Source organism: Pezoporus flaviventris, unplaced genomic scaffold (assembly GCF_033815535.1).
Source record: "Pezoporus flaviventris isolate CSIRO_AGI_PZ_B2104156 unplaced genomic scaffold, CSIRO_AGI_Pfla_v1 ptg000031l, whole genome shotgun sequence".
In the NCBI taxonomy this organism is placed as follows: Eukaryota; Metazoa; Chordata; class Aves; order Psittaciformes; family Psittacidae; genus Pezoporus; species Pezoporus flaviventris.
Genome location: NW_026892579.1, coordinates 58,684,406 through 58,697,267, shown reverse-complemented (window position 1 = coordinate 58,697,267; position 12,862 = coordinate 58,684,406). Strand labels below are relative to the sequence as shown.

General features: G+C 45.6%; 1 protein-coding gene and 1 long non-coding RNA gene across 2 annotated transcripts in view; both read right to left on the bottom strand.

The window, feature by feature from the left end:
* Positions 1–12,862, bottom strand: part of LOC133273243 (uncharacterized) — a 168,973-nt gene that overhangs the window by 63,047 nt on the left and 93,064 nt on the right. The window lies entirely within an intron of this gene.
* SLC1A4 (solute carrier family 1 member 4) overlaps positions 1–12,862 on the bottom strand; it is a 35,185-nt gene that overhangs the window by 19,754 nt on the left and 2,569 nt on the right. The window contains exons 2-3 of the mRNA XM_061461452.1: positions 5,242–5,284; positions 3,189–3,251 (exon numbers count right to left, since the gene is read on the bottom strand). Coding sequence (XP_061317436.1) covers positions 3,189–3,251; positions 5,242–5,284 — 106 coding nt within the window. The remainder of the gene's footprint in view (positions 1–3,188; positions 3,252–5,241; positions 5,285–12,862) is intronic.

Here is a 12,862-nt window from a genome sequence, read left to right as displayed (position 1 = left end):
GAAACTAAGAATTTCAGTGACAATTTATCAGTACAAACACAAATCTATGTACGAGTCTCAAATTATAGGACTGATTCATTAACAGGAAGAAAGTCGATGTGGAGTAAAATAACACTGCCACGTCCGTTCATCAAAACCAAAGCTTTCTCTGGGAAATGGGAACTTGGGCAAAATGTGAACGTTTTTACATCGGAAAAGAAACACTTTATGCATATGGAGTGAATGCAACCCGTTCTCATTTTGACACAACTTTTCACCTTGTTGGTTTGGGATTTTTTGGGGGGTTGTTTTAGGGTTTGGTTTTTTTCCCAACTCATTAGTTTATAATATAACATCTTATATTGGGTTCATTCAACAATTTTACCATAATGGGCCCAAACATTTTCCACATGCACACACACAAAATAATCTTAAAGACACTGAGTGATTTTTTTTTTGATTCTCATTCAGACAAAAACATATACATCAGACTCTGCTGTGGAACAGAAATTCAGTGCTTTAAGCTGCTGGAAGTGCCCAGCATTCCCACATGGATGTTACTGGGAGGGAATTCCATTATACTACTTTATACGAAAGCTTTGCAAAGCATCTGTCCTTTATAAGCTCCTTCTACCGGAGACTCACTGAAAGCAGTGGTGTGAGTCTGTACGAGCCTGAGGCAACCAGCTGTCCTTTGGGCTTTCACAGCTCTACTCTCAGGAACAGGGCAGAAGTATACTGAATCTGTAAGATTCAGCTCAGCTTCCCACCAGCTGTGAAGGGCACACAGGATCACAGAGCAGGACAGAGCTTGGAAGGCACACAGGAGAACCGTGGCCAAATCTCCTAGTGCTTAATTTGGAATGCCACTTCCCTGGCTAGACAAGGCCAGGGCTATTCTAGGTCCCTGTTTTCAGGTCTTGCTCTCCCTTTCTCTCTCTTGACCCAGTTTCTTTATGTCACCCAACATTCACCATTGCCTCCCATCACCACAGATGTGGGCAGAAGGTGCATCATTTGCACAGACTAGTAACTTACTGCAAGAAATTGCTCCCTGCAAATCAAGAGGACAATCTGCCAGCATCCAGGGAATTTCACCTCCTTGGAGCACAACATGGAAAGAGTCCAGCAGTAAATCTTCAGCGGAAGATTCTCTCAATCCCAGGCCCTAAAACTGGCCAATGCTGAACAGCCTTTTTGTACTGTAATAGAAGAGTGCATCACCCCAAAGGAGCTGCCAAACTAAGCAGCATTGTGGACACCAAACAAAAAGAGCTTTAATGAGAGCTTTGTTCCTGGATAAACTATGGGATGCGTTATTGTTTGCTTTAAATCATGTGTTCTGGTAGCAAGATGCAGGGAGCTCTTCTGGTCCTTGAATTTCTCTGAAAATCCTATTGTTTTTTAGCTCTTGAAATGAAATGCTTATCAAGGAAACAACTGCTGCCATTGAGCTCTCCCAGTAGTAGGCGGCTGAAAAGAGAATGCAGCCGTGTGATGTGAGGAAGAAGAGCAACCGCTGGTTTGTGTACTTTTACACAGGAGGAACCCAGAGTCCCCCCACAGCTTCCCTGTGCTGCAGATGGGGAACTGAGATAGTCTGTGCCCCAGGAAACCTTGCTGCTGAGGGGACGGAGAGGATATAGCCATGAAAGCAAGGTAAACATGAAGGGAGCATGTGAAACAACAAAAACCACAAGGCTGAGCAGACATCTACGTGCCCCACTATTCTTATCAACAGCAAGAGAAGACAAGACCTATTAACCAGCGAGGGGGAAAATAATATAATCAATGGAAAATTTTGCTCTACCCTATTCAGATGGAAAACAGAAAACATTACTCCTCTTCAATCAAGTATTCTGCTGATTAAAGAAAACATTATATAGGAATAGCATCTTTTTCCCTGGAACCCAGCTTCTATCTCTCTGATATTTATACTACATATTATCCAAAAATCATAACTCTTCCTTTCCAAACTAAACCCTCATCTACCCATAAATAATATGGTCAGAGCAGTACTGAAACTGAGCTAACAAAACTGAGACAATGCTTTCTTTTTATTTGGTCCTTTCTTCCCTAGGGCCAGTCGGGCGTCTTGTGGAATTAAAGCAGCTCAGCTCTGGTTTTGCTCCAACATCTGATGAAAAGTTTTGGAAAAATCATAGCAGAAATAACCTTTACATCATTACCCCTGGCAAAAACAGGTGCTGGTGACAAACTTGGGGTATTTTTTCTGATATTGCATCAAACAGGAGCCTGATAAGTGGGAAAAGGAAAGACGAAAACTGAAAAACCACCTCCCATTTTAAATTGCCAAAAGATGCATTCTGGTATCTTCAAGAAGAGTGATGGCTGTGAACAAGCATTAAAAAAATACTCAACAGCCAAGTCTGTGTCCAGGGGATATGGTTGGCCCTGATCGATGCCTGGTTGCCACAGAGCCCTTATCAACTTGACACTGAAGGTAAATAAGAGTCTTAAGCAGGGGGAAATGAAAGGTACCTGAAGAATAACTACACCCTGCAAACTCTAAGTGCACACTGTTATAGCCTTTCACACTGAACTTGGTTTTTAGCAGCATTAGGCTGTATGGGAATTACTGCCCAAGGATGCAATGGCGCGAGAAGAGAAAGTACTCTTTAAGGATCGCATGGCCCTTCTGCAGTCATTGCTGTGCACGCATGTCAGATGGGGTGAATGCCTATTTGTAATGTTCTGTCTATATCAGACCACTTGTTACCGCTTCAAACAAAATTCCAGCAGCATAGCAACAAGAAAAAATTCTCAACTAACCCTTAAAATAGCCTTAAGTAGTGGAAAAAAGCTCATTCTCCCCAAACTGTTATTGCAGAGTCAGGTTTGGGGGACAGACCCAGCCAGCCTGGTTGCTGTTTAATTCCAGGTCTACAGAAAGTTATTTGGAAATAACAGAGTGACTAATCAAAATTTAGATCAAGTGAGATCAGGTCTAAGAAAGGATGCCTAAAAATAAGGTTTCAAGGGTAGGATCGGCTAAGCCCGAGTTTCCTGTCCACGGCAGCTTTATTGTGTGGCTGCGAGTAACTCATCTGCTCTGCGTGCGTCTCAGTTCCATGCAAAGAAAAGTACTTGTTTCTTTCCAATGACTGCTGGAAAGGGTTAAAGACTGCAAAGCAGTCAAATATCACAGTTGACACGGGTTTGTATGGGAACTTAAGAAGTGACCTTACCTTTTCCCATGTGACATTTCCAGAGGTAGTGTTTCTGGACAGCATCCTGTAGTCTGTTGCATACTGCAGGTAAGAAAAACAAACACAACCACAGTGTTTGCTGATCAGACCATCACTATGACCATATCATCTAGGACTGCACAAGGAGGAGACTACTGCTAGAAGACCTCTTCTGGAGACCCTCCTGAGAAAGGTAAGGAGTCTGCCCTGTGCAAGGAAAGGGAGTCGCAGCGTATGCGGCTCCTTCCCTATGTGGTGACAGAGAAAGTGCTCAGTGACCCCCTGAGCAACCAGGTTTGGGCAGCAGCCAAGGAATTGTCCTTCCCTCCACCCTGCTGCTGCTCACACACCACGCTGTCACACTGGCTCCTGCAGAAGGCAAGTGGCACTTTGGCTGTTTCACTGTTAGAAACGGCAGGGCAGGCATTAATACTGTCAGTAAAATACCTAAAATCTAGGGCAACAGTTTACTTTGATAAATAAGTGAGACACCTCGCAAAAGCAGGGCACTTCTTTGGGATTGCTTTCTTTAGATCTAAAGTAGGGGAAAGAAAAGCTTATGTGACAACCAGTGACAACAGCAGCACAGGGGAAAGGAGTACTTCTTTATTTCAACCCTGAACATACAGAACCCTGACACTTGAGATATCATAGAATATCCTTTTCTTACTTGTATTTTTGTACTGCTCCTATTTTTATTTATGGCATACTGACTTGTACAGTATTATATAGACACTAAAAATGGAACTTGATTTTGAAAGTTTGACCTTAGTTTTGATATAAAAACAAACCCACAGAATACCATGAAGGCAAAAACTACTATTCTGCTCCTGTACCGTAAAGAATCACTCTGCCCTATAGCAATGTTTTCAACAGTGTTTATCCCAATGTCTAAAATAAGCAATAAAAACTAAATAAAATCTTCTAGGAGCCCCACAGCTCCTACCCATCAGTTTAAACCATGCTACGTTCTGGTGTCAGTGCCACCCTACCACACTTTGTCCTCTGCCGGAAGAGAAGCCAGGCTGAACAGTTAATCCAGCAAGGGATACAATGGAAAAATAGCAAATAAAAGCAGCAGGCAACAGGTAATGCTTACACGCATGGGAGCCTAAAAGTCTTTAGCTTGTTCTGAGCTCAGCTCCAAACTATGTACCCAAGGGTTTCCCTACAAAGCAGGGGAAGGCTGTCCCAGCAGCCTGGCACAAAGCAGAGTTGCCACTGCTGCCCAACACAGCACCTGTAGTATAAAGGTTTAAAGAACGTTTCTGGTGGAGGTACAGAAATAGGCTATGAATATGCCTTTGCTTGAGGAATATTTTTCAAAATCAAACCATTTGCCATGGAAGTGGTGTCTGATTGGATCAGGCGCTTTCAAAAATCCAACCTACTGTAAGTAAATTAACTTTTGGTATCTTCTGCACCATGCCCCTCTGCTCTCGTGAGACCCCACTTGGAGTATTGTGTGCAGTTCTGGTGTCCTCAACATAAAAAGGACATGGAACTGTTGGAACAAGTCCAGAGGAGGCCACGAGGATGATCAGGGGACTGGAGCACCTCCCGTATGAAGACAGGCTGAGGAAGTCGGGGCTGTTCAGCCTGGAGAAGAGAAGGCTGCGTGGAGACCTCATAGCAGCCTTCCAGTATCTGAAGGGGGCCTATAGGGATGCTGGGGAGGGACTCTTCATTAGGGACTGTAGTGATAGGACAAGGGGTAATGGGTTCAAACTTAAACAGGGGAAGTTTAGATTGGATATAAGGAAGAAGTTCTTTACTGTGAGGGTGGTGAGGCACTGGAATGGGTTGCCCAGGGAAGCTGTGAATGCTCCATCCCTGGCAGTGTTCAAGGCCAGGTTGGACAGAGCCTTGGGTGGCATGGTTTAGTGTGAGGTGTCCCTGCCCATGGCAGGGGGTTTGGAACTTGATGATCTTCAGGTCCTTTCCAACCCTAACTATTCTGTGACTCTATGAGACTAGTCCTTTTCTACAAAAGAGGAGTCCCTTTGTCTGTCTGTGCACTGTAGCTCATGTCCGAAGCCCACACATATCTTACCGTTTGGAAAGCTGCAGCAACAAGATTTGCAGGGAACAGGTTTCTGTAAAATACAAACAAGAGAATGAAATATTTCTTGTAGAACTTCTACAACAAACACACCACAAGATTTTACCCTCAGAAACCGAGTTCCTTCTGCAAAGGCAAGCGTATTGGCATCAGTGAGATACACACTATGTAAGATACTGTGGCAGCACAGGGCAGACGTCTTGCTGCATCTCCAGAGGTGTGAATGCCATCTTCTTTTGCTCACACAAAAAGGTCCCTGCCTGTCTCCACACCTAACCATGTGGGTAGAGACACCAGGGGCAATCAGACACGATGCTAGCTATACATCAGCCAGTGGTTACTGAAGCTGGCTTAGCCACACCAGCTGCAGCAACAGCTCCAGGGTCAGGCAGACTTTTAACATTACTCATGTGATTACACTTTGCTCACTGCATCAACACGAAGGACAAGCCAGTCGGCAAAATCCACTTAGAACAGCTCAACACCTCAATACAACAAGGTCAGCTTCCCTCAACACTGACATACATGGGCCACAGTTTTCTGCAAGGGCTTAAACAGAACAGATGAATGCAGGGCAGCTCATATGGAAAGCTGCAACATCTGGATTTGCTAATGCCTTCATACAGAAACACAAATCGAGCATCAGGCTTGTGTGGAGGAGACAGCATGCAAAGTGATGTACATTTCCACTGGGCCTCCAGTGTTACATGCATCTGCGAAGCAACAAGGACAGGAAAAATGGTTAACTGCACCATGTAAGAAAAAAAGTTGTTTCTTGCTGTACTTTATAGTTGGTTTAAGGCTATGCTTCCTTTCCTCCCTTATATGAGGCAAAGAGCTTGTGCTCCCCTAGCCCAAATGGCAGCCTTTGTTGCTGTGACAAAAAGCAAATAGGAGTAAAAGCTGATCTCTGGGGTCACAGCAGGACCCTGCTGGTGGGAGCAGGAAGGTTAGGGGTATGGACTGAATATACTCCCAGCCAAATGCATCAAGGCGGCGTGAGAACTCATGGAAACAAAAGACATTACCCAGAGCAGTAACAGTGGGGTAGCTTCTTCCCATCCTTTGCTCCTTGTCCTGCTCCGAGGAAGCTGCAGCTACCTGCAGGCTGTGCCCTGCCAACCTCCCCCTGGATTTTGCCACAGTTACTCTGACAAACCCAATATTAAACCAGGCTTTCGGTTGTGATCAGCCCATGAATTACATGGAAAGTGCAAATCCAGACAGCAGCAAGGAACAGAGCAGCAGAGTCCAGTCGTTGAAAGCAAGAGGGAGATTAAGATATGGCACAGAGAAGGACTTGGGTCTTTTTCATGGCATAACTCCATTATCCTGCCATACAGCGAGGGTTTTCCCACAGCCTTGACAGCAAGGTAAAGTACATGGACCTTCATCAAGCAAGTGGCTGCTGGGAACTACCTCAGCCTCTATCTGTAGCATTACAAGTGTATTGGGAGGCAGCTGCAAAAGCCAAATTGCCGTAAGAATAACTTGGCTTCTCGGGCCCATGTTCCACTGAGCATGAAAGCAACAGCAACTTTTTCCCATTAAAATTTGGGAAAATAGGTGTCTGCCTGAAAGTGAGAGAGTGAGCTCTAACGCTGCAAAGACACTAAGAACTAACTGGTCACATAAGAGCAACGGAGCCGCTATCGTGCATCAATACTTGCACAGCTGGAGCCACCTGGTAAAAACCTCATGAAAAATAAAAGCAAACTTACTTTTATCAGGAGTAAAATATCACATACAGAAATGGGCCCGGCTCAATGCACACTTCTAACCAAAAGAAGGAAAACATGCCATTGGGATAATGAGGATATTTTTTTCCCTCTACTTTTCACAGCAGGATGATTGCTTTATAAGAGGAAAGAATTGACTGGGTTTTGAAGAAGCAAAGAGATGAAAAAAGACTGAAACACAACCAGGAATCAGATCACTTTATTTTTTTCTTTAAATCAGCTTTTCTGTCCTGACAAAACAAAGCCAAAGGAAGCAATCCTAAAGCCTAAATAATATGGCTCTCCAACGTTTGAATGTGGCCAAGAAACCAAACCCTCCGTAATTTACAGTCTGTCAGTCATGGGTCTCAGTAATTAAACACAACCTTAACTCCAAGCATATACTTAATGCACATACTTGAGTGATGCCACCAGCCCTGCTACGGCAAGACAAGGGGCAGGTTCTTGCTTCAAGTGTGAATAGCACTAAAGCTATTCAAATACAAGCGTATAGCACTCACTACTCTTTATCCCTGGAGCACTGGTCACAGGACTCGACTCTGAGGACAGCAAAGAGCCTTTCTGACAATCCAACAAGTAAAATATATGGATCTTAGTTCAGCAGCTTAGAGGGAGCTCTGTTTTGTTCAACCCAACTTCTAGGTACACCTGCCTGCAAAGTCCCAGCAATACATAAAGTAATGATTTGTTCCTCTCCGCTTCAAATCCTGGAGTTAGAGAACAAAATGCATCAGCTCATAAAAAGCAACCAAGAAATAAATGGCTTGTCTCAGAGGCACGAGTTCTGCACAGACTACACTCATTGCTCACCTAAGATCAGTCAGCATGCAAATTAAATTAAGCTTTAATTACAGGTGGGTCAGACCACAGGATTTCACCTTAAGATAGATTCATGCAACAACACCCCAGCGGCACCTACAAAGAACAATGGGTCAGGATGCTGTGTGCTGCAGGGAGAGGCAAAAGCAGGCTGGTGACCTGCCTGGGCTCATCATGCGCTCGTGCCTGCAGGCACTGCTCATCACGCGCAGCGAGGCAAAGTTCACCCGCTGCAGAAACCCAGACCCAGCTCTGTCCCTGCGAGCTGGCGTTCGCCATCCACTGTGTCCCCAAGCCCAAGCAGCCCAAGCATGGGGATGTGTGAACATCCCTCCTGTCCGGGTGAAGCGGCACACAGGAAAGCTGATGAGCTGGGTAATTGGGCATGCAAATTAAATGTGGGTGTCTGCCAGCTGGTTTTGCAAATGTTGAGAAAGGGGTTTTTTTGCTTTGAAAGCTTGTACCAGATGTGAACATGGAGCTTACGAAAATCATCATGGTTGTATCACTGGACTGCTGACTGTTGCTGCTGTTTCTAACGGCCCCATCCCTGCTGCTGCCATGCCATGGGCCGCAGAACACAATCACCTTTTTGAAGCAGATGTGAGCTATCTCAAGAGCACACCACTGGGGAAACCCTGAGTCTGGGTGATAAGAAGCCCAGCACAGGAGTCTGGGATCAGGCAGCCTTGGCCCCGTGATGCAAACAGACAAAACATGCTGTACGTGGAAAGAATGAGATGAGCCAGCGACGCATGACGTTACAGCAGAGGGACAGATGGGCTGCATGCACCCCAGTGATTCACTGCTGCCAGGATCTCCTCCACGGAGAGGGATGGATCAACCACCTACGGACCAAACTGCCTTTGTGGTGGAAAGGCAAAGTAAGTGATACAGAGGGACTGTACCCCCCTATTAAGCACCAGGCAGGAAAGTCTCTGCCTGCTGCGATTTATACAGAGAGCCCACCCCCACCAAAATCAAACCCATCAGAGAGCTGTCAAGGGTGACATCCGTGTCCTGGGGCTCAACTGGCAGCTGGCCTGAGCCAGGAAACCTTCATGTACCTGCGAAACACAGTGTGAGAAACCACCCATCTCACATCCTCTTAAAACAGGAACCAGAAAGTCACAGGAGTTTCAGGGTCTGAATACCTCCTGCTCGAATGTTGTGCTTGTCATACCATCTCCCCATGCACATCTGGATAAATGCAGCTTTTTCCTCTTCTCCAGTGAAAAGCTTTTCCTACCATTCAAAAAGGGACCATCACTCCCCGAATTTAGCAGGGAAGTCTCACTGTATTTTTGCTGTAACATCCACTGCTGTGAATTCCAGATGCCTACAGAAACCTCAAGATCTAACAGAAGCAAAAAGGGGCTTCAGGTCCCCTCCTTCTCAATTTTGCTATTATGGTCAAATTCCTCTCTTCTTTACCCCGGTAGCTTCCCACCAGTGGGATAAGGATGGCACCGGAACTCCTTCATTGCATGTGTAAGGGTTATCATTAATAACTGTTTCTAAGCAATTCTTCTGCTAGAGCTCTGCAAACAACTTTGCTCTGGCAGCAAAAGCATGAAGGGAAATCCAGGCAAGCAGAACAAAACCCTAAAATACTACGCATTCCTCTTGCATTGCCTCTTACAAAAACGTTCCATTTCTGAGGCCAAAACCCTTGCTGCAGGAAAACACACTTTTGTGAGGAAGCCTAGAAAAAACTGTTGCGTTATCTCCTATTCCTGTCTCAATGAAGTGTTTTCAGTGGTAGGAGTCCACTGACAGCAACTTCACTGCCATCGGTGGCAACCTGCCAGAGCTCAGCCTGGATTGCTCCAGTACTTTTAGTGTTTTCCTGTCCCAAGATTTTCATTCAGTATCACACACCAGTCCTCCTCATCTGCTGTTTCACATGTACGTGAGTGCACGATGCATGTCCTGCACAGATACATGAGTGCGTGCATCTGCTTTAACACAGAGAAACATGAAAACGTATTTACTTAGAACAGATCATTTAATCCTTTTTTGCCTTAATGGTGCAGTCTGTATCTTCGTTGCTTGTAAAATAAACCGTAACTAGGGGGAGTCAGTAGTAAAAGGCAGGGAATATAAAGAACAAAAGGAAAGAGCAGAAATGTTCAGAGGCTCATTAAAAACCCCATCAGACAGTGCCAGCACATGAATGAGAAAGCAGAGTTCTTCCTAGAAAACCCAGTCAGGACGCCCTATACTTCAAGAGAGGATCCAGACTCAGAAAATGACACAAAGTGGACAGTAACATTTACTACTTCCTTTTTTTCTGAGGGTACCCAGAGTTAAGATACAGCTGCAAACCCAGTGGTAAGCCTATCTCAGGGATGTGCTGTGGTGTAACTGCAGCTGTTCCCCAGCCACTTCTTGCTCTATTTATCACTACAAAGGTGCCATCTCCCGCTCCTTTCCTCAAGCTTTGCTCTCTTTCCACATTGGGATTCCAGAGCCTTCATGGTTGCTGCTTTTGAGTGACTCACCAGGAAGGCCAAGGCTATGAGAAACAAGTGCTACCGGAGCGACTGGTGCTGAGTGCTCTGGACCCCACGGTCCACCCTGGCCACCCGCTCTGCAGCCCAGCCAGTGGAACACAACCGATGCTTCTCCTTGCACTCAAGCTCATCCTGCCTCCCCTCCCGCTCTGAAGGCACACAGAGCCAATGCATGGGCTTGCTAATGGTGCTGTGGGTACTCCCTTTGGCAGCACTGCTGGTGAACGCTGGCAGAGAGACAGAATGGGCAGTGAGGAGCAATAAAATGTAAACTGCTTTTGCAGGCTTGCCTGGCAGGCTGAGGAACCCTGACCCTACTCAGGGCAGACACCTGAACCTCTGTGTACCCTTACTATAAAAAGCAGATGATGCTACCACCTCCTTCCCTCCCTAGACTATTACAACTAGGGCTGGATTAGAAACAGGATTCCCTTCCCAAAGCCAGTCCCGCAATTTCAAAACATGTTTTCATCCCAACATCGGGCAAAGAAAGCCACTAAAAAAAAATATATTATAAAATATTTTGTTCCTTTTTGATGACTGAGATTTTCTACTGAAGTCTTTTGTACAAAATTACAGGAAAACATTGACCTCACTGGAATGAATTGCCAGGATCACCCACTGTTGGAAACTTTGACAGGATCAATAGGTTTCTGTGAAACTGTCTGATTTTGTTGTATCAGCAAATAAAAAATCAGAGCTGAATCAAAACTCTGACCTTATCAAAACATGCACTCTTGACAATTGCCCGTCAAAAGTAGTAACTAATCAATAGACTCTTGCACAACACTTGACCCTGGTGGTTTTCAACTGCTTTCCAACAAACTATATAGGCTGTGTTAGCTGGTGGCTGGAGGCACCTCCTTGTCACCATCTCTCTCCTCCTCACCTGCTTCTCTCTGGTTAGAGATCTGACATGATCAGAGCCAAACCGTCACCTACCCAAGGGGATGCTGAGCCCCAAATCCCACGGTATCACACCTAGCATCTTCCTCCACCTGCTACCCACTTCATAGCCAAGCTGGCGAGCACTCTTTATTCTCCATTGTTTTGCCTTCTCCATCAACACATGAGTAAGGGACAAAACCAGTTTCCCTCCATTCTCCTCATCTTCTGCTGGTGCTTGGCACTTGCCTATTTGGTACACCCAAGCTGCTCTTCATGCCAGATGCTCTGGAGATGCTCATGAGGCCCATCTTCAGTTAAGACCCTGTGGAGCAAGAGTGCTCCAGAGCCTGGCCTTCTTCACTGGTGTAGGACAGAGTTTAAGAAATCCAAGGTCACCCTTTGGGTTCAGAGCACACCCCACTTCTTTTGTTGTTGTTGATCTTGGCTTTTTTAAGTCACCAGCCTTGTGGAAGCACCTCTGAATTGCTGGATCCCTTCCATGATCACTAAGCTGCAGCCTCTCCTTGCCTTGGGCCATGCTCATCTTTTAGGGAGCTCCAAGATCTGCCCACATGACAGACCCAAGATGAGATGAGATGAGATGGGCCGTCACCACTCCTGCTGTGGGGCACAAAGGCACCTCCAGGACAGCTCTACTGTCCCCACCCCATGTCCCAGAGTTTAGTGGCCAGACACACTCAAGGCTTGCCTCCTGCACTTGCCAGAAAGGAAGCTAGGAAGGTGCTCCATCAGACAAATTAGACCCAGAGGTTATGGTCAATGGACAAAACAAAACAGAGACAGCTTTTCAATTCACCAGTGAGTAATCATTCATTTGCTATCAAAGCCCAAGACAAATGTCTTTTCCAGAGGCCATGCCTGCATGCGTATGTGTGTGTTTATGTGGAAGCTTTAGACGTGGAAATGGAAAACTGGAAAACTGCAACCAGGAATTAAGCTGGCCTCCAGACACTGCTGTGACAACGGAAACCAATGTCTTTGGTCATTAACTAACACCCTTCCCAAAAGCAGAAGAAATCTGCATCCTGGGAAAGGACACCCTGTGTCATCTCGGAAGGAGCCATGACTCACAGCTGTGATTGCCTCTGCTCTTTCTTCCTTGGTCCACGTTTTACATCTGCTTTCAGTGCTGCAGACGGACTCAGTTTACCCATTTGTGCCTCATTTTTACCCATTATCAGAAACTGAGCAGTGAAGCTCTGAAGGACACAGCCACTCTTGGGACACAACTGAAACCAAAGTTTTTTTGCTTTTTTGGTTTCGTGACCAAAAGAGAGAAAAGGAAAAGCAAAGAGTGGGATGCTGCAAGACCCACTCACACAGAAAGAAAAGGTTTCAGCCCCACAGGCCCAATAGACTGAAGGGTTAAGTGAAGATGAGGTTACTCTGGTACCTTCTACCACAGCAGGGACCGAGATCAGTGCTCAAACCAGAACACTCACATTTTCAAGAATAGTTAAAAAAAAGTCATAATAAATTAAAAGGCAGAGGGAGAAAGATATTATTTCTAGAAAATCACATCACTTGCTGTTGGGGATTTGCGCTAAGACTGGGACTTTCAGTGATGGTTGTGTCCAAACACATCTTTTCTGGACTGGATTTCGCTGTTGCTGCTGTGACACCTGGACT